The sequence below is a fragment of the Dendrobates tinctorius genome, unplaced genomic scaffold (genome assembly GCF_039654945.1).
Source record: "Dendrobates tinctorius isolate UK_male_01 unplaced genomic scaffold, ASM3965494v1 ptg000226l, whole genome shotgun sequence".
In the NCBI taxonomy this organism is placed as follows: Eukaryota; Metazoa; Chordata; class Amphibia; order Anura; family Dendrobatidae; genus Dendrobates; species Dendrobates tinctorius.
In genome coordinates, this window is record NW_027361893.1 from 5,891,971 (window position 1) to 5,917,033 (window position 25,063).

Here is a 25,063-nt window from a genome sequence, read left to right on the forward strand (position 1 = left end):
TTATCTGTATGTAAAGAATGAATTCAGTCCCTGTATGTGTTTCCTCCAGATCTATCCAGTAAGAGGACAACACCAGAGAGATGTCCCCATCCTCTTCTTCCACAGGACTGTAAACAAGAAGATCCCAATGTTCCTCAGGATCATCAGGTAGGTCATATAAAAAGTCTAGGATCTCCAGGGCCCTAATGTATTTCCCGTATAAAAAAGGGGGACTGGGGGTACCTAACTTGTTAAAGTATCATAAAGCCGCTATAATGACGGGACTGAGAGACTGGTGGCAAGCGGACAGAGACCATAAATGGCTTCAAATAGAAAACTATTATGCTACAGCCAGGTCTACCCGATATAATTTGGAGGCTGAAGCTATTAAAACTACTAAATATTCCCCACTTTTGCCAACTATGAAAGCTGCGCTGCATCATTGGAGGACAGTGGTCCCATCTCTTATTAAACTATCACGCCACTCCATATCGTTAAAGGCCCTTGAGATGCATATTCCATACATTAATCTTCAGTCATGGGTTGCTGCCGGAATTGTGAGTCTGGGAGACCTAGTGGGGAGTGGTGGGTTAATCCCGTTTGACCAACTGGCTGCTGAGTTTCCGGCCACCCGGAGGTGTTTTTACCAATACCTACAAATACGTCATATGTTGCATAATTCACCGGACTTGGTTTTTTTCAATTCACAACTAAATAACACAGTTAACGGTTATTTTCTGCTGCCTGATTCTGACCCGAGAGGTATCTAATTATTATATAGAGCCCTGAATGACCCGCCGGATAATACAAAACTGCCCTATATGATCAGGTGGGAGCGGGATCTGGGTTTTCTCTCCAAACCTGTTGACTGGGAGGAAGGATTGTGTGAAGTTGTACGGGTCTCTTCATGTGTGAACCATCTCGAGCAGTTGAAAAAGACGCACCTGAGATGGTACCAGTTCCCGGTCCGAACGGCACATTTTGGAGCTGGTGGGTCTGCTGAATGCTGGAGAGGGTGTGGGATGAGGGGTACTTCTGAGCATACTTGGTGGTCCTGTCCGGTGCTCCAGCCTTGGTGGAGGGGTGTTGATTTATTGATCTCACAAGTCTTGGGTATCCAGATGACTTTGACCCCAAGCCAGGCCATTTTACACATTGGCCTGAACGAAATTCCTCATATTCTTAGAGGTACGCTGTCACATATTTTGATAGCTGCTAGAGTGTTGACAGCGGCTAGATGGAAAGATCCCACCCCCCCCAGAGGTTGCAGGACTAATTGATAGAATTAACACTCACTGCCAGCTTGAACTAGCACTAGCTCACTCGATGACCGCCATAATAAAAAGACAGAACATTTGGCACCCCTGGATACATAGTAGACACTCCACGGTTGCCCCGCTCCAGCCTGCTTAGCCGTATATAATTAAGATGCCGGATATTGGATGTTGTTTGTTTTCTTTCCTTTTTGGAATATATTACTGTACTGCAGAACACAGACTTATTGTGTGTACTTGCTGCTACACATAGTTCTATCGATGCCACTAATGCCTGTTCCTCCCCTCACCCCTTCCCCCCCCCCCTCTTCCTGTTTTTCATTTGTCGGTCCCCATTTTCTGCTCCTTTTCTCCTCTCGTTACCCTAGTTTCATATATATGGTGGTTGTAACTATGGTTGTCATTATTTTGACTTGTTTTCTTGTTCAACCTCAATAAAAATAATTGAGAAGAAAAAAAAAAAAAAGGATCATCAGGTAGATGGAGAGAAGGTGTCATGAGATCTCCCCTATGATGTGTAGATGGCTGTGAAGGACTTGTGTTCAGTCTTGTTTTATCCACCAGTATTATGTTTTACTAGATGAAGGCCCGATGCTATCGCATCGGGAGGGAGGTAAGGTCACCATGGGAGCAGGCTTTGCAGTGTTGAAAATCCCCCCCATGTGCTCTCCCACCTATCCACTCTCTCTTTCCCCATGTGCTGACTTCTTTCGTCTGTGCTCTCTCCTTTCACCTGTCTACCCCATGTGCTATCCCCCTTGTCTGCTGTCTCTCTCCTTCCTGTGCTGTGTTCTCCCCTCAGGTGCTGTCCCGTTTGAGCTGTCTCCCCCTGTGCGCGTTCTCTCTCCCCCATCTGCTGTCTTCTCCTCTCATGTCATCTCTTGTTTGACCTGTGCACCCCATCATTAAACATTAAGTGCACAGCACGTCAGGAGGAATTTCTATTTAAAGGGGTTTTCCTATGAACGAAAGTTCATTTAAAAAATTGTCTGTGTCTGACCTTGTACAGAACATGCCACAGCTCCTCGGCAGGGGAGGAAACAAAAGACAATACTGACATTACAGCAGGAGATCGCAGAGGATACATTTTGTGAGGTAAAATATTGTTTAAAAACAGTCAGTGAAATATTTTACCTCACAAAATGTATCCTCTGCGATCTCCTGCTGTAATGTCAGTATTGTCTTTTGCTTCCTCCCCTGCCCAGGAAATGTGGTATGCTCCGTACACGGCCAGACACAGACAATTTTTAAAATGAACTTTCATTCATGGGAAAACCCCTTTAATGTGACCGGTTTCCTCTGCCTGTAGACACGCCGCACATCTGGCGCCAGGATCAGCCGAATGATTCACTGCATCTGCGCAGAATTGGAGCAGGCGTAGTGCGACGGTGTTCCTTTGGTGGTACAGTACAAGAGGCTGCATGAGTGTGTGACTGTGAGAGTGTGAATGTGTGTGGTGCATATGGCGTATAGAGTGTTTTTGTGTGTGTGGTGCGACTGTGTTCTTCTGGTGGTACCGCGCAATAGGTTGGCACCAGCAGCAGTTTCCATTTTGAGACACCAATCACTTGGGTGTCCCAATATGGCGGTCGGGGAACTTCGTCTGCTTTGAAGTCTGGGATACGGTGATGTCTGGGCAGAACAGTAAATGAAACCATTACAAGGCAATTATAAATAGATAGTTGTGTAATGAGAACGGTAGAGATGGCTGGATTAGAGCTGATCATAGATGTGACTTCACATGGCTGTGACTTTTACAATATTTGTTTCAGGGTGAAGAGACATATGTGAGGGGTGATGAGCGGTGTAAAGAGGAGATTCCTTCATATGACTACCCAGGTGAGTAGTAACTACTAAATGCAGAGAAGTCACAGATTCTTCTTGGTCACCGGCTGTGGCTGCTTTATCAGTGGTGTAGTCCGTCCGTATCACAATCGTGTGATCACCATTTTCCCTCCTGACCACAACATTCTCCTTCAACCAAAACTGTTCAAATGACTTTGGGCATTGAAAGCCCTTTTCTATAGAACTTACCACCTGGAGGATCCACGAAACCCCTTAGATTAGAAGATGCTGACTGTTACCTGCTCAGATCTGTAAACTACAAAGCCAAATGAAAACTTAAATAGAATGTGCTGACAAGTTAGAAAATCACTTGAATTTAAAATATTATGATGTGCCTGTAAGAGAAAGCGGAGGGTAATGATGCTGTTGGCTTACTAGATCCCTGATATCTTATTGGATGAATCTACCTTCTCTCCCTTCTGTGCTGCTGAATGTCTCATATGGTCCCTACAAGACCAGGTCCAGTCATTCGATCCTAATGAATTCAGATTACTGCACAATCTCTCCTGAAATGGGGGGTGCTAATACTTTCTCTACTCTTTTGGTCATGACTCATAGTAGCTCCGATCTTCCACCATAAATGAGTGCAAGTCTGGTTTAGTGTTGGAGTTCTCCCCTCATACATATGTCGTTGTTGTGGATGTAGCATAATTTTTTACTCTGTCTTTTTTACCTGTTCGTTCTGTATGATAGTTTGATTGTGGTGGGATTGGCCTGCCTCACTTATGTGAGTCTGTAACTCCCTGATAGACTTAAAAAAAGCTCTCCATTGCTTCTTCCAAATGCCTTAGATCTAAATTTAAAGTGAACCCTTCAGCAGGATTGTGCACAGTAACCTACACACACAGTGTCAGGTCAGCGCTGTTATACTGATTACACTGATAACTGGATTGATGAAATCCATCTTGTGGTTGTTGTTTAATCTGTATTTGTAGTTTTCAGTTAATGAGATTCTCGTGCTCTGGGGTGGGGCTGTGGGCGGGGCTTTGTGGTGCTCTGCTTACATATTCATCTGTAATATTGTGGCTATTGTGAGGCTGAGAAAAAATTTTTACATCCAGCAAAATGTCACTGGCGGCTCCTGTCCAGTATCATCTATCTCTTACTTATAGTTGCTACTGCGCAGGCGCTGCCATCGCCGGTGATATTTTGCTGGATGTAATTTTTTCCTAAGCCTCACAATAGCCACAATATTATAGGCAATATCAATACTATTGTTTGCATTATGTAAAAATGGAGGGCAGATCACTGTCATAAGCCAATACTGATGCATATGTGATCAGAGCACCATATAAAGCCCTGCCCACAGTCCCACCTGCAGCCCCGCCCACAGTCCCACCCCAGAGCACAAGAATTTCATTAACTGAAAACTACAAATAGAGATTAAACAACAACCACAAGACGGATTACATCTACCAAGGTATCATTGCAATCAGTATTACAGCGCCAACCTGACAGTGTCTGTAGGTTACTGTGCACAATCCTGCTGACAGGTTCCCTTTAAGACATCTCAGCTCTGCACTATTATACACAGTTCTCTTTAAATGTGTAATATTTCTTCTTGAAACTCATCTCACAGAAAATATTGGCCCTTACGATAGTTTAGATTGTGAAGTCACCGGGCCCCATACTCTAATAACCTCAGAGAGGTTTCACCACTAGCTACTCATTTATTACTGATGAAGACTGTTGGGTTTGATCATTTCAGTAGATGTTATTGTCTGTAGTCACAGTTTTTGATTACAGTAGTTATTGTCCAAAATAATCTGATTTATCCTCTTCCCGCTGCCAGTTTTGTGTTCCTAATCAGGCCCCATTTTTAAAATCTGACATGTATCACTTTATGTGGTGATAACATTGGAATTATTCACAAAGGATAATAGAAAACGGATCTTACAGATTATTTTCTAACTTCGCACAATACCCTGCATACGATTGTACACTACTGTCTGGGCACATGGCAGTGTTCAGAAGGGAAGGAGCCCCATTTAGCTATTTGAATGCAGATCTAGCTGAAATAGTTTGCAGACACAATTTATTGGGTCACCTGGCAGCTCAAAAGATGTCCACCATGAACATGCTTGGCACTATCTTCTCTGCTTTCCATATCCCAAGGATTGCCTTGCTCATCGCCCTTTAACACCCTTACATGGATCTGGACTTACACTGGGACCCCTAGGCTTGGACCATGGTGTTACCTGCTATTCTGTGGTGTTAGATGGGAAGAATATAGGTAGCTGGGTCAGAACCAGAAGGACAGAATCAGAAGACACAAGAGTAGTCAGTAAACGGGCCACGGTCACAACAGGAAACAAATATGCAAGCCGTGAGCTGAGCCAGGACTGAACCAGAGGAGAATAACGCTGTATCTGGCAGATTCCGGCCATATGCTATGAGCTTTAGTAGGGTGTGGTACTTTCCAACTAGCTGAAGTAGGGAGCAGATTACACCAGCTGGACAGCAGGAACAGATCCCAGATGAGATTGGATACAACATATGCAGAAGCCCTAATATAACTAAATGACAGAGAACCAAAATACCGTATATACTCGAATATAAGCCGAGATTTTCAGCCCATTTTTTGGGGCTGAAAGTCCCCCCTCTCGGCTTATACTCGAGTCATATACGCCAGGCGGTTGGCGGGGGAGGGGGGCAGGGTGTCAGGCCATACTTACCCTCTCCTGACATGTCTTTGCAGCCCCCAGCTTCTCCACGGTCTCCCTTCCTTCCTGCAGCGGTCACATGGTACTGTTCATTAAACTCATGAATATGCGCATATTTATGAGCGGTACCACGTGACCGATGAAGGCAGGAAGAGAGACCATGGGAGATCGGGGCTTTAGAGACCGCACCAGGACGGGGTAAGTATATCTAATATTCACCTGTCCCGGGTCCATCGCAGCTTGCTGCGTCCTGTGTCAGTGACGTTCAGACAGCAGAGGGCACAGTGACGTGGTTAGTGCATGCTGCGCCCTCTGCTGTTGAACGTCACTGACAGATAATGTGGCAGACAGCAGCAAGCACCGATGGACCCCGGACAGGTGAATATCTGTCTGTCTATGAAGTGCACATAGTACATCACCCAGCTTTGCACATAGACTTGCCTCTGCACCTAGTATTCACATGGTATGCCTTTCAGCTAACCCCAGCTTACCCCAGTGTTATTTATGACCTTGTTTACTCAATGCTTGATTGCATGCATCTGGTCCACCCTTAATTCTCTGACCAAGATGAGCAGAGACCACTCCTCTCTGCTTCACACCTGACTGCACTTAGTTGTACATATATTGCATAGCTCAAGTCTGCATAGACTTCAGTCTGCAGTGTGATTCCTATAAGTGTGTCCTAGAAGTGTGAAGATAAATTTTAGAATTAGAACCAGAAGGGAACTTAAGGTAACTGTACACAGTCACTGTAAACAATGTTTCTGTTTGTTTTCACTTTCACCCCTATAATCCTTCACTTTCTGCCAATTCCCCTAATCCCTACTCCTACTAAGGAACTGTTCATCTCTTCTTCAATCCTCCCCATCCACCTCACCTCCTCCTCAAAACTGTTCCTTAACATACAATCCTCTGTCTCCAAACACAGACAGCCCCCTCATGCCCTCTCCTGCTCCCACCTGCTAACACTTTCTCTGCTCCTTCTCACTGCTGGTGATATCTCTCCAAATCCTGGTCCTCCTCACCACATTCCCACAGTCCTTTCTACCTCCCATCCATGCTCTATCACAACCTTCCGTAACCACTCCAACCTTATACCCATTCACCCAGCCTCCGCTTCCCCAGTCCCACTAACAGGAGCTCTGTGGAACACTCGCTCTGTCTGCAACAAGCTTTCCTACATCCATGATCTTTTTGTTACTACCAAACTTTCCTTCCTCGCCATCACCGAAACCTGGCTCACCCCTTCTGACACAGCCTCTCCTGCTGCACTTTCATATGGTGGCTTCCACCTTTCTCACACCCCCGCCCCAGCATCAAACATGGAGGAGTTGGTTTTCTCCTGTCAGATACTTGCTCCTTCACCCCAATCCCACTGCCACCCTCTGTTACCCTCCCTTCCTTTGAGGTGCACTCTGTGCGCATCTACTCCCCCTCCAACCTCCAACTGGCTGTCATCTACCGCCCCCCCAGGGCCAGCCACCACCTTCTTTGACCACTTCACCACTTGGCTACTTCATTTCCTTTCCGTGGACATCCCTACTACCATCATGGGCGACTTCAACATCCCCATTGACACTTCCCTCTCAGCTGCCACTAAACTTCTATCTCTCACTTCCTCCTTTGGCCTCACTCAATGGTCTTCTACAGCCACCCACAAAGATGGCCACACACTGGACCTCATCTTCACCCGCCTCTGCTCCCTATCTAACCTCTCTAACTCACCTCTTCCTCTCTCTGACCACAACCTTCTCACATTCTCTTCCCTCTCCACTCCATGTCTACAATCCCCACCTCACAAACTTTCACACCCTCGCAGAAATCTTAAACACCTTGACCTACACTCATTCTCTGAATCCCTCCTCCCTCTCACAGATACAAGTTCCTTACACAATGCGGATGATGCTGCTGCTCTATATAACACCACAATAGCTGTAGCTTTGGAATCTGCTGCCCTACTTACACATACCAAAGCTCGCAAAATCAACAGACAGCCCTGGCACACCAGCCTGACCAAAGAACTGAGGCGAGCTTCCAGGGCTGCTGAGCGCAGATGGAAAAGATCCCACTCCAACGAGCACTTCCTCGCATTCAAACAGTCCCTCACTACTTTGAAGACCACACTCGCCACAGCTAAACAAACCTACTTCTCATCTCTCTTATCCTCCCTGTCTCACAACCCTAAACAGTTATTCAACACCTTCAATTCTCTCCTCCATCCAACAGCACCTCCTCCCTCCCCACTCATCTCAAGACTTTGCCTCATTTTTCAAGCAGAAGATTGATAACATCAGAGACAGTTTTGGTCAACAACCCCCAGAGCCCTTCCTCCCGACTTCCCAGCCCTCCACCTCCAAAACAAACTTCTCCACCATTACAGAAGATGGACTCTCCACTCTACTCTCAAGATCACATCTCACCACCTGTGCACTTGACCCGATCCCATCCCACTTCATCCCAAACCTCACCACAGTCTTCATCCCAACCCTAACCCATCTCTTCAACCTATCACTAACAACTGGTGTTTTCCCCTCAAGCTTTAAACATGCCTCCATCACACCTATCCTCAAAAAGCCCTCTCTTGACCCATCCTCTGTATCTAGCTATCACCCTATATCACTTCTCCCCTATGCCTCCAAGCTACTGGAACAACACGTCTACCTTGAACTGTCCTCCCATCTCTCTTCTTGCTCCCTCTTCGACCGCTTACAATCTGGCTTCCGGTCACACCAGTCCACTGAAACTCCCCTTACTAAGGTCACCAATGACCTCTTAACCGCCAAGAGCAAGCGACACTACTCTGTCCTCCTCCTCCTGGACCTGTCGGCTGCCTTTGACACAGTGGACCATTCCCTATTATTACAGACCCTCTCATCCCTTGGCATCACAGACTTGGCCCTATCCTGGATCTCATCATACCTAACAGACCGGACATTCAGCGTCTCCCACTCACACACCACCTCCTCACCTCGCCCCCCTATCTGTCGGAGTCCCACAAGGTTCAGTCCTAGGACCCCTGCCCAGAGACTCCAGTACAAAACCCTAACCATGACCTACAAAGCCATCCACAACCTGTCTCCTCCATACATCTGTGACCTCGTCTCCCGGTACTTTCCTGCACGCAACCTCCGATCATCACAAGATCTCCTTCTCTACTCCCCTCTTATCTCATCTTCCCACAATCGCATACAAGATTTCTCTCGCGCATCACCACTACTCTGGAACTCTCTACCACAACATATCAGACTCTCACCTACCATCGAAACCTTCAAAAAGAGCCTGAAGACCCACCTCTTCCAACAAGCCTATAACCTGCAGTAACCACCAATCGACCAAACCGCTGCATGACCAGCTCTACCCTCGACTACTGTATTCTCACCCATCACTTGTAGATTGTGAGCCTTCGCGGGCAGGGTCCTCTCTCCTTCTGTACCAATTATGACTTGTATTGTTTAACATTATTGTACTTGTTTTTATTATGTATACCCCTCCTTACATGTAAAGCACCATGGAATAAATGGCGCTATAACCATAAATAATAATAATATCTCAGGTGCCAGCAGTGACACCGGCACCTGGCCCCCAACGACGGAGAGGTCAGTATGTCATTTTTTTCTATCTTTATTTGCAGCACATGGGGGCATAATCTGTGGAGCATCTTATGGGGGCATAATCTGTGGAGCATCTTATGGGGGCATAATCTGTGGAGCATCTTACAGGGGCAGCATATGGGGGCATAATCTATGGAGCATCTTATGGGGCATAATCTATGGAACATTTTATGGGGCCATAACCTTTATGGAGAAGCATATGGGGCATATTATTCTATGGAGCATCTTATGGGGCCATTATTAACCTTTGTGCAGCATTATATGGGGTTAACCTACTGATGTCTCAATTAATTTTACTTTTATTAGTATCTATTTTTATTTTTTAAATTCACCAGTAGCTGCTGCATTTTCCACCCTAGGCTTATACGCAAGTCAATAAGATTTCCCAGTTTTTTGTGGCAAAATTAGGGGTGTCGGCTTATACTTGAGTATATACGGTAGTCGAAATCCCCATAAAGTGATTCCATTTTATAAATTCACTGAGGATTATAATCTATACACACGTGATCAAAATTGTTGCTACCCCTCGTTTAATGACAGAAAAACCCACAATGGTCACAGAAATAACTTGAATCTGACAAAAGTAATAATAAATAAAAAATCTATGAAAATGAACAAATGAAAGTCAGACATTAGTTTGGAAATACCACACTGGTGCTAATGAAAGTCAGACATTGCTTTTCAACCATGCTTCCATAGAATTTTTAAAAACATAAAATTCATGAAATAGGCCTGGACAGAAATGATGGTACCTCTGAAAATAATGTGACAAAAGGGACATGTTAAATCAAGGTGTGTCCACTAGTTAGCATCACAGGTGTCTACAAGCTTGGAATCAGTGAGTGGGCCTGTATAGAGAGGTACGGATACTCACTGTGCTATTTGGTGACATGGTGTGTATCACACTCAACATGGACCAGAGGAAGAGAAGGAAAGTTGTCTCAGGAGATTAGAAAGAAAATTATAGACAAACATGTTAAAGGTAAAAGTTATAAGACCATCTCCAAGCAGCTTGATGCTCCTGTGACTAAAGTTGCACACATTGTTCAGAAATGTAAGCTCCATGGGACTGTAGACAACCTTCCTGGACGTGGCCGCAGCAGGAAAATTGATGACAAATCAAAGAGACAGATAATATGAATGGTAACAAAAGAGCCCAGAAAAACTTCAAAACAGATTAAAAGTGAATTTCAAGCTCAAGGAACATCAAGGTAAGATCGCACCATCCATCATTGTATGAGCCAAAGTGGACTTCATGGGAGACGACCAAGGAAGATAACATTGTTGAAAAAAATCATAAAAAAGCCTGACTGGAGTTTGCCAAGCTACATGTTGACAAGCCACAAAGCTTCTGGGAGAATTTCCTATGGGCAGATGAGACAAATATGGAACTTTTTGGCAAGGCACATCAGCTCTATGTTCACAGTCGGACAAATGAAGCACATCAAGAATAGAGCACCGTCCCTACTGTGAAACATGGAGGAGGCTCTGTTGTGTTCTGGGGCTGCTTTGCTGCATCTGGCTCAGGGTGTCTAGAATCTGTGCAGGGTATAATGAAATTTCAAGACTATCAAGCGATTCTAGAGAGAAATGTGCTGCCCAGTGTCAGAAAGCTTGGTCACAGTCGCAGGTCATGGGTCTTGCAACAGGATAATGACCCAAAACACACAGCTAAAAACACCCAAGAATGGCTAAGAGGAAAACATTGGAGTATTCTGAAGTGGCGTTCTATGAGCCCTGACCTAAATCCTATTGGGCACAATTGTAAAGAGCTGAAACATGCCGTCTGGAAAAGGCAACCTTCAATCACGAGACAAGTGGAGCAGTTTGCTCTTGAGGAGTGGGCCAAAATACCTGTTGAGAGGAGCAGAAGTCTCATTGACAGTTCCAGGAATTGTTTGATTGCAGTGATTGCCTCAAAAGGTTGTACAACAAAATATTAAGTTAAGGGAACCATCATTCCTGTCCAGGCCTATTTCATGAGTTTTATTATTTAAAAAATTCTGTGGAAGCATGGATGAAAAGCAATGTCTGACTTTCATTTCCATAGATTTTTTTATTTATTATTAAATACAGGGTGGGCCATTTATATGGATACACCTAAATAAAATGGGAATCGTTGGTGATATCAACTTCCTGTTTGTGAAACATTAGATTATGGGAGGGGGGAAACTTTTCCAGATGGGTGGTGTCCATGGTGGCCATTTTGAAGTCAGCCATTTTGAATCCAACTTTATTTTTTCCAATAGGAAGAGGGTCATATGACAACATCAAACCTATTGAGAATTTCATAAGAAAAGCAATGATGTGCATGATTTTAATGTAACTTTATTCTTTTATTAGTTATTTACAAGTTTATGACCACTTATAAAATGTGTTCAAAGTGCTGCCCATTGTGTTGGATTATCAATGCAACCCTCTTCTCCCACTCTTGACACCCTGATAGCAACACCGCAGAAGGAATGCTAGTCTAAGGGGGTCAGATTCCTTGTAGGAATGCTCGGACCTGACACCCATAATGTGGAGGTGCCCCATCTTGCTGGATAAACTCAGGGAACATGCCATCTTCAGTGCATAAAGAGGGCAACACATCATCATGGAGCAATTTCAGATATCCAGTGGCATTGAGGTTTCCATTGATGAAGAATAGCCCACTATCTTTGTACCCCATGTACCACACCATACCATCAATTATGGGTGTCAGGTCCGAGCATTCCTACATGAACAGTTTACTGGAAAGTGGATTGGTCATCGTGGGCCAGTTGAATGGCCACCAAGGTCTCCCAATCTGACGCCCTTAGACTTTTATCTTTGGGGTCATCTGAAGGCAATTGTCTATGCTGTGAAGATACGAGGTGTGCAGCATCTGACACAATCGGATACTGGAAGCCTGTGCTAGCATTTCTTCTGCGGTGTTGCTATCAGTGTGTCAAGAGTGAGAGAAGAGGGTTGCATTGACAATCCAACACAATGGGCGGCACTTTGAACATATTTTATGTGGTTATAAACTTGTAAATAACTCAGGAAAGAATAAAGGTACATTAAAACCAAGCACACCATAGTTTTTCTTGTGAAATTCTCAATAAGTTTGATGTGACACATGACCCTCTTCCCATTGAAAAAAATAAAGTTGGATCCAAAATGGGCTACTTCAAAATGGCCGCCATGGTTACCACCCATCTTGAAATGTTTCCCCCTCCCATATACTAATGTGCCACAAACAGGAAGTTGATATCAGCAATCATTCCCATTTTATTTAGGTTTATCCATATAAATGGCCGATACTGTATATACAACCCCTGGCAAAAATTATGGAGTTGCCGGCCTTGGAGGATGTTCATTCAGTTGTTTAATTCTGTAGAAAGAAAGCAGATCACAGACAGGGCATAAAAGTAAAGTCAATTCAAATGGCAACTTTCTGGCTTTAAGAAACACTAAAAGAAATCAAAAACAAAAAAAGTGGTAGTCCGTAATGGTTAGGTTTTTAGACCATGCAGAGGGAAAAAATTATGGAATCACTCAATTCTGAGGAAAAAAATATGGAATCATGAAAAACAAACCATCAAAAAACACTCCAACACATCACTAGTATTTTGTTGCACTACCTCTGGCTTTTATAACAGCTTGCAGTCTCTGAGGCATGGACTTAATGAGGGTCAAACAGCATTCTTCATCAATCTGGGTTCAACTTTCTCTGATTGCTGTTGCCAGATCAGCTTTGCAGGTTAGAGCCTTGTCATGGACCATTTTCTTCAACTTCCACCAAAGATTTTCAATTGGATTGAGATCCGGACTATTTGCAGGCCATGATATTGACCTTATGTGTCTTTTTTCAAGGAATGTTTGCACACTTTTTGCTCTATGGCAGGATGCATTATCATCTTGAAAAATGATTTCATCATCCCCAAACATCCTTTCAATTGATGGGATAAGAAAATTGTCCAAAATATCAACATAAACTTGTGCATTTATTGAAAATGTAATGACAACCATCTCCCCAGTGCCTTTACCTGACATGCAGCCCCATATCCTCAATGACTGTGGAAATTTGCATGTTCTCTTCAGGCAGTCATCTTTATTAATCTCATTGGAACGGCACCAAACAGAAGTTCCAGCATCATCACCTTGCCCAATGCAGATTCGCGATTCATCACTCAATATGACTTTCATCCAGTCATTCACAGTCCATGATTGCTTTTCCTTACTTAGCCCGTTGTAACTTTTTTTTTCTATTTACGTGTTAATGATGCCTTTCATTTAGCTTTTCTGTATGTAAATCCCATTTCCTTTTAGGTGGTTTCTTACAGTTCGGTCACAGACATTGACTCCAGTTTCCTCCCATTCGTTACTCATTTGTTTTGTTGTGCATTTCCTGTTTTGGAGACACATTGCTTTGTTTCTGGTCTTGATGCTTTGATGTCTTCCTTGGTCTACCAGTATGTTTGCCTTTAACAACCTTCCCATGTTGATTGTATTTGGTCCAGATTTTAGACACAGCTGACTGTGAACAACCAACATCTTTTGCAACATTGCGTGATGATTTACCCTCTTTTAAGAGTTTGATAATCCTCTCCTTTGTTTCAATTGACATCTCTTGTGTTGGAGCCATGATTCATGTCAGTCCACTTGGTGCAACAGCTCTCCAATGTGTGATCACTCCTTTTTAGATGCAGACTAACGAGCAGATCTAATTTATAAACCTATGCTTTGTATCTCCCCCACCTCATTGTAGATTGTAAGCTCCACAAGCAGGGTCGTCTTATTTCGCTTTAATTATTGTATTGTTAACGTTGTTACTTATGACTGTTGTGTTTGAAACTGTTCAACTGTAAAGCGCTGCGGAATATGTTGGCGCTATATAAATAAAGATTATTATTATTATTATTTGATGCAGGTGTTCGTTTTGGGAATGAAAATTTACAGGGTGATTCCATAATTTTTTCCTCTGGATTGATTGATTCCAAAAATTTTTCCCTTTGCTTGGTTTAAAAAAGTAACCATTACTGAGTACCACATTTTTTGTTCTTGATTTCTTTTAGTGTTTCTTAAAGCCAGAAAGTTGCCATTTGAATTGACTTTAGTTTTGTGCCATGTCTGTGCTTTTGCTTTTTTTTGACAAAATTAAACAACTGAATGAACATCCTCCAAGGCCGGTGATTCCACAATTTTTTCCAGGGGTTGTATATAGCCCAGTGGAGCCTGACACACTCCTGAGTTTCTAGCTGCTAAGTTTGGGTGACAGTTACCACCTCCTGTCAAATAATGTTGAATAAGGACAAGTGTATATTCCAAGTAGCGCTCAGAAATAGGAAATAGGAGGAAAGGTGTCCTCCTGCAGGATTTTGCAGTAAGTATACAACAATACTAACGCTAGAAGTAAAACCCCACCACTGCAAGAGGGTGTCCTTATTTTCACAAAAGTAGCAGTGTACTTGTCAAATAAATGTCAAAATAAAACCACATGTATAAAGATGTTAATGCGTATTCGTGTAGTTATAAACAGAAGCTACAACTACTACTTTGGGTATAGGTTGCTAGAAAAGCTGGGTGCACTGATCCTGCTAGTGTCTGGAAATCGATGTACTTATACAGTACATGTACCAGACTGCCACCATGTGTATTAATGCTAGTGCATATACTTAAACATAGAGGCTCAAACTATTACCTTGGGTTTTGGTAGAGGGTAGCTAGAAGAGCAGGGTGCACTAATCTTGCTGTCATTGGGAAAGCTGGGTGCACTGTGTCCGGCCTGTGCCATGGAAGGGCGGCACTATTTGTAGCAGGCACAGAAGTGTCCATCCATGTCAGCATTGAGACACACGCAGCACTGGTGGGAGGAGTCTGATGTTTCGTCGCGAGGAGACCACCGCCAGAGACACGCGGCGATGCTGTAGAAGCCTAGCGGCCTGAAGGGAGTGGGTGGAGTTTGTTTATAATGTATCAGGGAGCTGATATAAAGTAACTAGGTTCTGTGAGCTCCTAGCTCTGACCTGCATAAGTCCATCTGTAGCAGCAAGTAACCGTGGATCTAAGGACTCCGGAGGCTTCATGGGGCTAAGTGTTATGAATGAGTCACCGTAGGAGGCAAAAACAGAAATACTAGCTAAGTCCAGAAAACCAGAGAAGTTGGCAGCTATCGGATTGCAGACCCCTGAACCTATCAACAACAACTAGCAGTAGCCGTGGGGGGTTCCTACGGTGCCCTAGACACCTCGATCACAGCCGGAGAGCTAAATAGCCTAAAGACAGAAAGGGAAATCTAAACTGCCCCAGAGCAGACCCCAAAGCAATAGGCAGCCCCCAACATATAATGACTGTGAAGGAAGATGAAAAAACACTAACACAGATAGAAAGATAGGCTGAGCAAATGATGGGGCCCAAGCTAACTAAATAGGACAGGATAGAAAAGCTGCTGTCTGCAATCCACACAAAAACCCTATCAAAACATGAGCCAACAGACTGATAGGGAAAAAAAGCCCTGAAGACGCTAGGCTTCAATAAGACTATATCAGTACTCCGGTATTTTCTGAAGACAGAGCAAAAAGGAATTCAGCTCACCCCAGCAGGGAATGGCAGAAATCCAGAAAAACAATGCAAAACAAAACCAAAACACAAATGCAAAAAGCAGAGCAGAAAACTTAGCTTTTGAGGAGCAGGAATCAGACTGGTCTCCTAGAATTCCTCCGAGAAATCACCAGCCAGGCAGAAGGGCGTCGGCTGCCTTATATCCAGTCAGCAATTCCCGTCACTCAGTCATCATCATCCAGCTCAGGTGCTTGGTAATCAGCCTCACTACCTTCCTTCACCAGAAGAGGGAGTTCATCAGACCTCAATGGTGAAGGGGAAAATGAACTCACAACAGTACCTCCCCCTTGAGGAGGGGTCACCGAATCCTCATCCACGCCACCAGTGCGATCAGGGTGAGCCCGATGAAAGGCACGCACCAATCTTTTGGCATGAATATCAGAGGCAGAGACCCAGGAATTATCCTCCTGACCATAACCCTTCCACTTAACAAAATACTGGAGTCTCCGTCTAGCCAGATGGGAATCCAGTATCTTCTCTACCTCATATTCCATGTTACCTTCAACCAATACAGGGTCCGGAGGTGCCACCCCAGGAACTACTGGTTCAACAAACCTCTTCAACAAGGACCTATGAAACACATTATGGATTTTAAATGTGACAGGAAGAGCCAACCGAAAAGAGACCGGATTAATCTCCAAAATCTTGTAAGGTCCAATAAATCTAGGCTTAAACTTAGGAGAAGCCACCTTCATAGCGATATTTTTTGATAACCAAACCATATCACCCACCTTTAAACTGGGGACCAATGGTCCTATGTCGGTTGGAAAACCGCTGGGCCTTTTCCTGGGAGAGAGAGAACTTATCCACCACTTGGTCCCAGATCTGGTGCATTCTCTCCACCACAGTGTCAACACCTGGGCAGGCAGAAGGCTCCACCTGCCCTGAAGAAAATCGAGGATGAAACCCAAAGTTACAAAAAAAGTGACATCAAAGTGGCAGAACTAGCTCTATTATTTAAAGCAAATTCGGCCAAGGGCAAAAATGAAACCCAATCATCCTGATCAGCGGAAATAAAACATCTCAAATACGACTCCAAGGTCTGGTTTGTTCTCTTCGTCTGCCCATTGGTCTGAGGGTGAAAAGCAGAGGAGAAGGACAACTGAATTCCCAGCTTGGAACAGAAAGTCCTCCAAAATCTAGACACAAACTGAACTCCTCTGTCAGATAAAATGTTCTCAGGAATCCCGTGCAAGCGAACCACCTGTTGCAAAAACAGGGGCACCAATTCAGAGGAAGATGGCAACTTAGGGAGTGGTACAAGATGAATCATCTTAGAGAACCTATCACAAATCACCCAAATAACAGTCATTCTCTGAGAGACAGGCATATCAGAGATGAAATCCATTGAAATATGGGTCCATGGCCTCCTGGAGACCAGGGCTGTGGAGTCGGAGTCGTGGAGTCGGAGTCGGAGTTTGTTTTGGTCGGAGTCGGTAGAAATGTACCGACTCCGACTCCAGCTTTAAATAAAATGTATTAATATTTCATAATTGAACTTTCATATGAATTTTATAAATGTTACTCAAATATATATGTTCTATCAAACTATGAACAACAGTGATAAGCAGTTCTGCTGGAGATAGACATTTCTTACTTCTTGTGTGTCACTGTTCTCCACTGCCCCTATCTAATCTTATACTTGGTTAACCGCATGCTGCCCCAACCCCCCTACTTACAATGTATGAAACTGAAAGTGAAAATGTGTTGCAAATTCTTAGTAGTAAAGCTCCTCCTCTAGACTAGATCATACTAGGTGTGCATCTTCCAAGCATCTCACAGCTGCCTGCTACTCAGAAGAGGAAGACTGTAAGAAGTATTATCCTTTCAACAAACTTTGCATCAGTTAACTGTGAGTACATGAGGAATAATAACAGTATTACTGACCACTATATCAGTTGTACGACCTGGCAATAATTTTGTACAATTGTTTTTAGGAAAAACAATTGTCATTTGGATTGTGAATGCAGAATTAAAAACCTGAGAATGTCAAAGAAGCATCACATTAAATCAGCTGTATTTGAACATTTCACCATCACTCAAGATAGAAAACATTATGTCTGTCAGTGTATGACAAATGATCCAGACGAAAACAAATGCTGTGAAGCCAAGATGAGTGCATATTCAGGCAAAGATAAAAATGCTCCTACCAGAGCTTCTAATCTAAAGAGACATTTACAGCGCTTTCATCCAGAAGTACTGAAAGCAGTGGATGAGAGAGACTGCATCCAAACCAATGAACCAGTGCCCAGCTCTTCCAGCCAAACAAAGGAGCAGAGAACTTTGCAGCCATCAGTTGCAAGATATTTTGTCAGTGACAAAGTTACTGTGACAACGACAGTAGATACATTTAAAAAACAGATCATAGAGCTTGTTGTAAAGGATAGTGTGCCTATTTCATTATTTTCACGACCAGCTTTTATGTGTCTGAATGGGGAAATGGCCCGCAAGCTTGGTGTTTCTCTGGAGAGAGAGAGAGTATTAGAAAATTAGTAATCAAAGAAGCTTTTAAACAAAAGGAAGAACTTAAAAAAACTCTCAAGGGACGCTTTCTGTTTCTTAAAATGGATGCCTGCACACGTCACAGAGTGAACTATTTTGCCATCAATGTCCGATTTGTTTGTGACAAAAATGAAATAGTTACCAAGACATTGGCAGTAAAAGACACCAAAGCTCATCACACCAGTGAGTTTCTCCAGGTCTTGGTGGAAAAGGTTCTACAAGACTATGAACTTAAAGAGCAAGTTCTTTCTGTCGTAACTGACAATGCTTCAAATATGATAAGTACTATTAAGCTAATGAATGAGAGTAATGATGGTGACCAGCAGCTAGAAGAAAATTCTGGGTCCACAGACACAAATGTTTGAAATAGAGGAACACAGTATTGTAACTGAGGAGCAAACTGAAGTTGCTTCAGATGAACAGCAACATGATAGTTTAGATGATCTTGTTGAAACTGTGTCAATATGTTCTTTCATTCATCACATGCGCTGTGTTGTGCATACGCTACAGCTGGCTATAAGAGACAGTCTGCAAGAAGGACATGCTGCTGCACTGATTGGCAAGGTGAGAAAATTGGCTACTGTTGCCAGAACCCCTAAAGTTGACTCTATTTTGAAGAGACATGCTGGAAAAGGGGCAATTATTGATCAAGTCACACTATGGGGCAGTACTTACTTAATGATTCAGCGCTTGGTTGAACTGAAAACCTTTCTTGTAGACATGGCTAACCCTCAACTGACGCTAAATGAAAGTCAGTGGAATCAGGTGACTGAGCTGGAAAAATTGCTAGAGCACCCATTTACAGTGACTAAAAAATTACAAGCAGAGGACTTAACTCCAGTTATTTTCTTAAAGGAGTGGAAAAACCTGATGTTTCGCCTGTCCCAAAGAGGAGGGTTAATTGCAAGTGGCATTGCTACATAAATGAAAAGGAGAGAGGAGCTACTATTACAAAATAACATTCTTTTGGCAGCTGTTTATGTAGACCCAATGCATTGGATTCTTCTAGATGATCAACAGCTAAGTAAAGGAAAAGAAGCTCTGTTTGAAATAGCAGTAAGGATGAAAGGGTTGCAGAACAGTCAGGAGGAACAAGAAGAATTTGGTCGTCCTGCCACATCTTCACCCTCATCATCAACTGATGAAGAATTTAATTTCGAAAAATATTTGGATCACAAGGAACGTGCAAAGCGTTCCCGCATAGAAGAGTCATCCCCATCAAGAAACACAGCCAGTACATTTCAGCAGAATTTTTCATGTGCACTAAAAGAAATTGAGAAATTTGACCGTTCATCAAAAATAACAGTGCAACAAGCGATTCCTCTGTATCCTGACATTGTCAGAGATGTTGCCCGAGTGGTTACTGCTTTGCCACCAACACAAGTTAGTATAGAGAGGTTGTTCTCTGCTCTCAAAATAATTAGATCAGATTTGAGGGCATCCATGAAGGAGGATCTGACAGAGGCAATACTTTTTCTGAGGACAAATTTATAGATTTCTTCTTATTAACTGCATAAAAGTGTTTATTGCATATTTACTTACAGTTTAGAAAAGTTTATAAAAGTTATTTGCTATATTCTAATTGTATTCTAATAAATGTAGTTTTTGCTCTAAGTGATCTGATTACTTATATGATGGTGAGAAACTGAATAAGCACGATGTTTAATATTTTACAACAGTAAATTTGTTGTTATGAATTGGCCATTTATGAAGGAGTCGGAGTCGGAGCCTGATAAAATCCAGGAGTCGGAGTCGCAACTGTGGCTTACCGACTCCACAGCCCTGCTGGAGACCGGCAAAGGCATCAACAACCCACTAGAGCGAGAACAAGGTTTAGACCGGGAGCAAGTCCCACAGGACTGCACAAAATTCCTGACATCACGAGACAAGGCGGGCCACCAAAAAGACCGACTCACCAGATCTCTAGTACCAAAAATACCTGGATGACCAGCCAATGCAGAGCAATGAACTTCAGACATCACTCTCTTCTTCCACTGGTCAGGAACATACAACTTTCCACTGGGACAACGCTCAGGTTTGTCCTCCTGGAACTCTTCCAGAGCATGTCTCAAATCGGGCGAGATGGCAGAAAGAACTACCCCTTCGCCTAAGATGGTAGCAGGCTTGGTCACCACAGGAGAATCAGCAAAGAAGCTCCTAGAGAGAGCGTCAGCCTTGACATTCTTAGTGCCAGGAAGAAAAGAGACCACAAAATCAAAACGTGTAAAAAAACAAGGCCCACCTAGCCTGTCTAGGGTTCATGCGTTTGGCCGACTCCAGGTAAATCAAATTCTTGTGGTCAGTGAGGACCACAACTTGGTGTTTAGCTCCCTCCAACCAATGTCTCCACTCCTCAAATGCCCATTTCATGGCTAACAGTTCCCGATTCCCCACATCATAGTTACATTCAGATGGAGAGGGCTTTCGGGAAAAGAAAGCACAGGGATTCATTTTAGATGTTACAGGATCCTTTTGGGACAAAACAGCTCCTGCACCAATCTCGGCAGCGTCCACCTCTACCTGGAACTGGAGTGAGACATCAGGTTGCCGCAAAACCGGGGCAGAAGTGAATCTTCGCTTCAGCTCCTGAAAGGAAGAAACAGCCTCCGGAGACCAATTCAACACATCAGCACCCTTCTTAGTCAGATCAGTCAATGGCTTGGCAATACTAGAAAATTTTGCTATAAATTTCCGATAAAAATTAGCAAAACCCAAAAACTTCTGGAGGGCCTTCAAAGAAGTGGGCTGAACCCAATCATAAATGGCCTGTACCTTGGCTGGGTCCATTTCAATAGTTGATGGAGACAAAATAAATCCCAAAAATGAAATCCTCTGTACCCCAAAAAGGCATTGCGATCCTTTGACATACAGGGAATTCTCCCTCAAGATCCGGAACACAGTCCGAACATGTTCCACATGAGAATCCCAATCCTTGGAGAAGATCAAAATATCATCCAGATAGATAATCAAAAATTTATCCACAAAGTCTCAGAAAATGTTGTTCATGAAGCACTGGAAGACAGAAGGGGCATTAGTGAGCCCAAAAGGTACTCAAAATGTCCCTCCGGAGTATTAAACGCTGTCTTCCATTCATCCCCATGCTTAATGCGGATAAGATTATACGCCCCCCTGAGCTCAAGCTTGGTAAACCAGCAAGCTCCTTTAACTCTGGAGAATAGATCCGAAATCAGGGGTAACGGATACTGATATTTAATAGTAATTTTGTTGAGGGCACGATAATCAATACAAGGCCTTAATGAACCATCCTTTTTGGCCACGGAAAAAAAAACAGCACCTAAGGGTGAAGAGGATGGTCTAATATGACCCTTCTCCAACGCCTCCTTAATATAGGATCGCATAGCCTCGTGCTCGGGTACAGATAAATTGAAGAGCCGACCCTTGGGAAATTTACACCCAGGGCTCAGTTCAAAAGCACAGTCATAACTCCTATGAGGAGGCAAAGATGCAGACTCATTCTCACTAAATACATCATAAAAGTCCGCCAAATAGTCAGGAACATCATGCGACTGAGGAGAGGTGGAAAAAACCGGAGCCTCACTAAGGGCACACCGACAACCCCAACTCACCACAGACACAGATTTCCAATCCAAAACTGGATTATGAATTTGCAACCAGGGAAACCCCAGAACAATGCTATCATGCAAAATATGCAACACCAAAAATCTGCAATTTTCTTGATGGTCTGGGGGGACCCGCATTACCACCTGGGTCCAAAACTGAGGTTTATTTTTCGCCAAAGGAGTAGCATCAATCCCCCTCAAAGGGATAGGCGTCCGCAGAGGTGTCATAGGAAATCCACAACGTTTAGCAAAATCCAAGTCCATTAGGTTCAGGGCCGCTCCCGAATCCACAAAAGCCTTGGCGGAAAATGTGGACAGGGAGCAGATCAGAGTAATTGCCAGAAGAAACTTAGGTTGAACACCACCCACAGAAAACGTGTGTGCAAAACGTTTCTCTCGTTTAGGACAGACAGAAATAATATGCGAGGCATCTCCACAAAAACACAGCTTATTACGCCTTCTGAACTCCTGACGTTGCTCCCTGGGCAAAACTCTATCACATTGCATAGGTTCAGACACTTGTTCAACAGGTGGCCACACCTCTCGTGCAGTCCTGCGTTCACGTAAACACCGATCAACCTGAATGGCTAATGACATAGAATCGTCAAGACCAGAGGGAACAGGAAATCCCACCATAGTATCTTTTACGGCTTCTGACAAACCCTTCCGAAAGTGAGCTGCCAAGGCATTATCATTCCAGGTAGTAAGGACCGCCCACTTTCGGAATTTTTGACAGTACAATTCTGCAGAATCTCGACCCTGGCTCAATGCCAACAGGGTCTTTTCAGCCTGATCAATAGCATTAGGTTCGTCATACAACAACCCCAAGGCTTGAAAAAATGCGTTCACATTAGTCAGAATAGGATCATCTGGTTTCAAAGAAAATGCCCAATCCTGGGGATCGCCACGCAGCAAAGAGATGACAATTTTAACCTGCTGCGCGGAGCTCCCTGACGAGTTAGGCTTCAAGGCAAAAAATAATTTACAATTATTTTTGAAATTCAAAAATTTAGACCAATCCCCAAAAAACACATCAGGAGTAGGGATCTTTGGTTCAGCAGCATGTGAATGATCAAGGTAGGCGGAAATTCCCCGCACTTCCGCAGCGAGCTGCTCCACACGATCAGACAATTGCTTTATCTCCATTGAGAGAAAAAAAAATCCCCCTACGGCCTCAGAGATATAAAGGAGAAAACACGGGTATTACATACCTGGTAATGTGTTTTTTCATGAGACATGACGGCACCACGAGAGAGGGGATCCGCCCAGCGAGGACAGGAAACCTTCAAGATAAAAGGGGCGGCTCCTCTCTCCGCATCAGTTGTTTTACAGAGCACGAGAGGAACTCCGCAGGTTAGTGTACACATAAATAATACAACTTTAATACTGTTAAATTTCCGACACCAAGGGAGTGTATAATACTAATAATGCACCCAACTAATGACGTGATCAATAGGGCGGGAATATAAGGGTGCCGTCATGTCTCATGAAAAAACACATTACCAGGTATGTAATACCCGTGTTTTTCCATTCTACATGACGGCACCACGAGAGAGTTACAGAGATTTGTATTCTCTTTGGGGGGGATCACTGCTTGTAACACTCTTCTCCCGAATGTGAGATCAGAGGTAGCAGATAGGTCTAATCTGTAATGCTTGAAAAAGGTAGACGGAGAGGACCAAGCGGCCACCTTACAGATTTGGTCGATGGAGGCGTCCGCTCTCTCCGCCCAGGACGTTGCCATGGCCCTCGTGGAATGGGCTTTTAGGCCCTCTGGAACAGCCCTGCCTGCACTACCATATGCTAGTATGATGGCCTCTCTCACCCATCTAGCTTTAGTTTGCTTAGAGGCTTTAAGGCCCTTCCTTGCCCCCTGGTATGAAACAAACAGGGCCCTCTGTTTCCTCCAGGGTTTTGTCATCTCTAAATATTGTAGGATACATCTCCTAACATCTAAGCAATGTAGCCTCTCCTCCTTCTTGTTACCGGGGTTAGGACAAAAGGATGGCAAGACTACTTCCTGAGCTCTGTGGAATTTCGACACTACCTTAGGGAGGTATGCTGGGTCTAATCTTAAGACAACTCTATCGTCCATAACCTGAGTGTATGGCGGGTCTGCTGACAGTGCGTGTAAGTCCCCCACCCTACGTGCCGATGTAAGTGCCACTAATAAGGCTGTTTTTAAAGTTAACACTTTATCTGATGTCACGTCTAGTGGTTCAAATGGACTTTCTGTTATAGATAGGACTAAGTTTAGATCCCAGGGAGGAGGTTTAGGAGATGGGACAGAGTTAGCCCTAGTACAGGCCCGGATAAACCTGGCCACCCATCTATCATTTGCTAGGTCATAGTTGAATAATGCTGCCAGGGCTGAAACGTGTACTTTGAGGGTGCTGACAGCTAAGCCCAAGTCTAAACCCCTTTGCAGAAACTCTAGCACTGCCCTCACCGGTACTTCTCCCTCCCGTATTGGGCCTGAGGTGGACAAAAATTTTCTCCATATTCTCCCGTATATTTTCGTAGTCACTGGCTTTCTGCTACTGATTAGGGTGGAAATTAACCTTTGTGAAAACCCTTTTTTCTCTAACAGTGACCTTTCAAATTCCAGGCTGTCAAATGCAACCTGGAGTTCGGAGGGTGATTGAAGGGACCCTGTGTTAGGAGGTCGTGGTCCTCTGGGAGTACCCATGGGTCCGTCACTGACATCACTCTTAGCCAGTAGAACCACGGCCTTTTTGGCCAAAAGGGAGCTATCATAATTACTCTGGCTCGGTCCTCCCTGATCTTCTTCAGGAATAACGGAATGAGGCATATCGGGGGGAAGGCGTACAGGAGACCTGATGTCCATTTTATCCTGAAGGCGTCTACCGCCAGTGGCATGTCTGCTGGACTTAGAGAGCAGAACTTTTGAACCTTTCTGTTGGTTTTTGAGGCGAAGAGATCTATTATGGGTTTCCCCCACATAAGCATAATCCGTTGAAAAATGGACTCTTTTAGGCACCATTCGCCTTGCTTCAACCGGT

At 43.9% G+C, this 25,063-nt stretch overlaps 2 protein-coding genes across 3 annotated transcripts in view; one reads left to right on the plus strand and one right to left on the minus strand.

Annotated features, from left to right (window-relative positions):
- LOC141059269 (uncharacterized) overlaps positions 1-25,063 on the minus strand; it is a 1,095,346-nt gene that overhangs the window by 764,997 nt on the left and 305,286 nt on the right. The gene's annotated exons all lie outside the window — the stretch shown is intronic.
- The window catches only part of LOC141059247 (uncharacterized), a 317,930-nt gene that overhangs the window by 45,182 nt on the left and 247,685 nt on the right, over positions 1-25,063 (plus strand). The window contains exons 5-6 of one of the 2 annotated variants that reach the window (XM_073555555.1): positions 50-147; positions 3,026-3,092. The exons of the other annotated variant lie outside the window; for it this stretch is intronic. Of the exons in view, the coding sequence (XP_073411656.1) occupies positions 50-147; positions 3,026-3,092 (165 nt within the window). The remainder of the gene's footprint in view (positions 1-49; positions 148-3,025; positions 3,093-25,063) is intronic. 2 annotated transcript variants of the gene reach the window in all.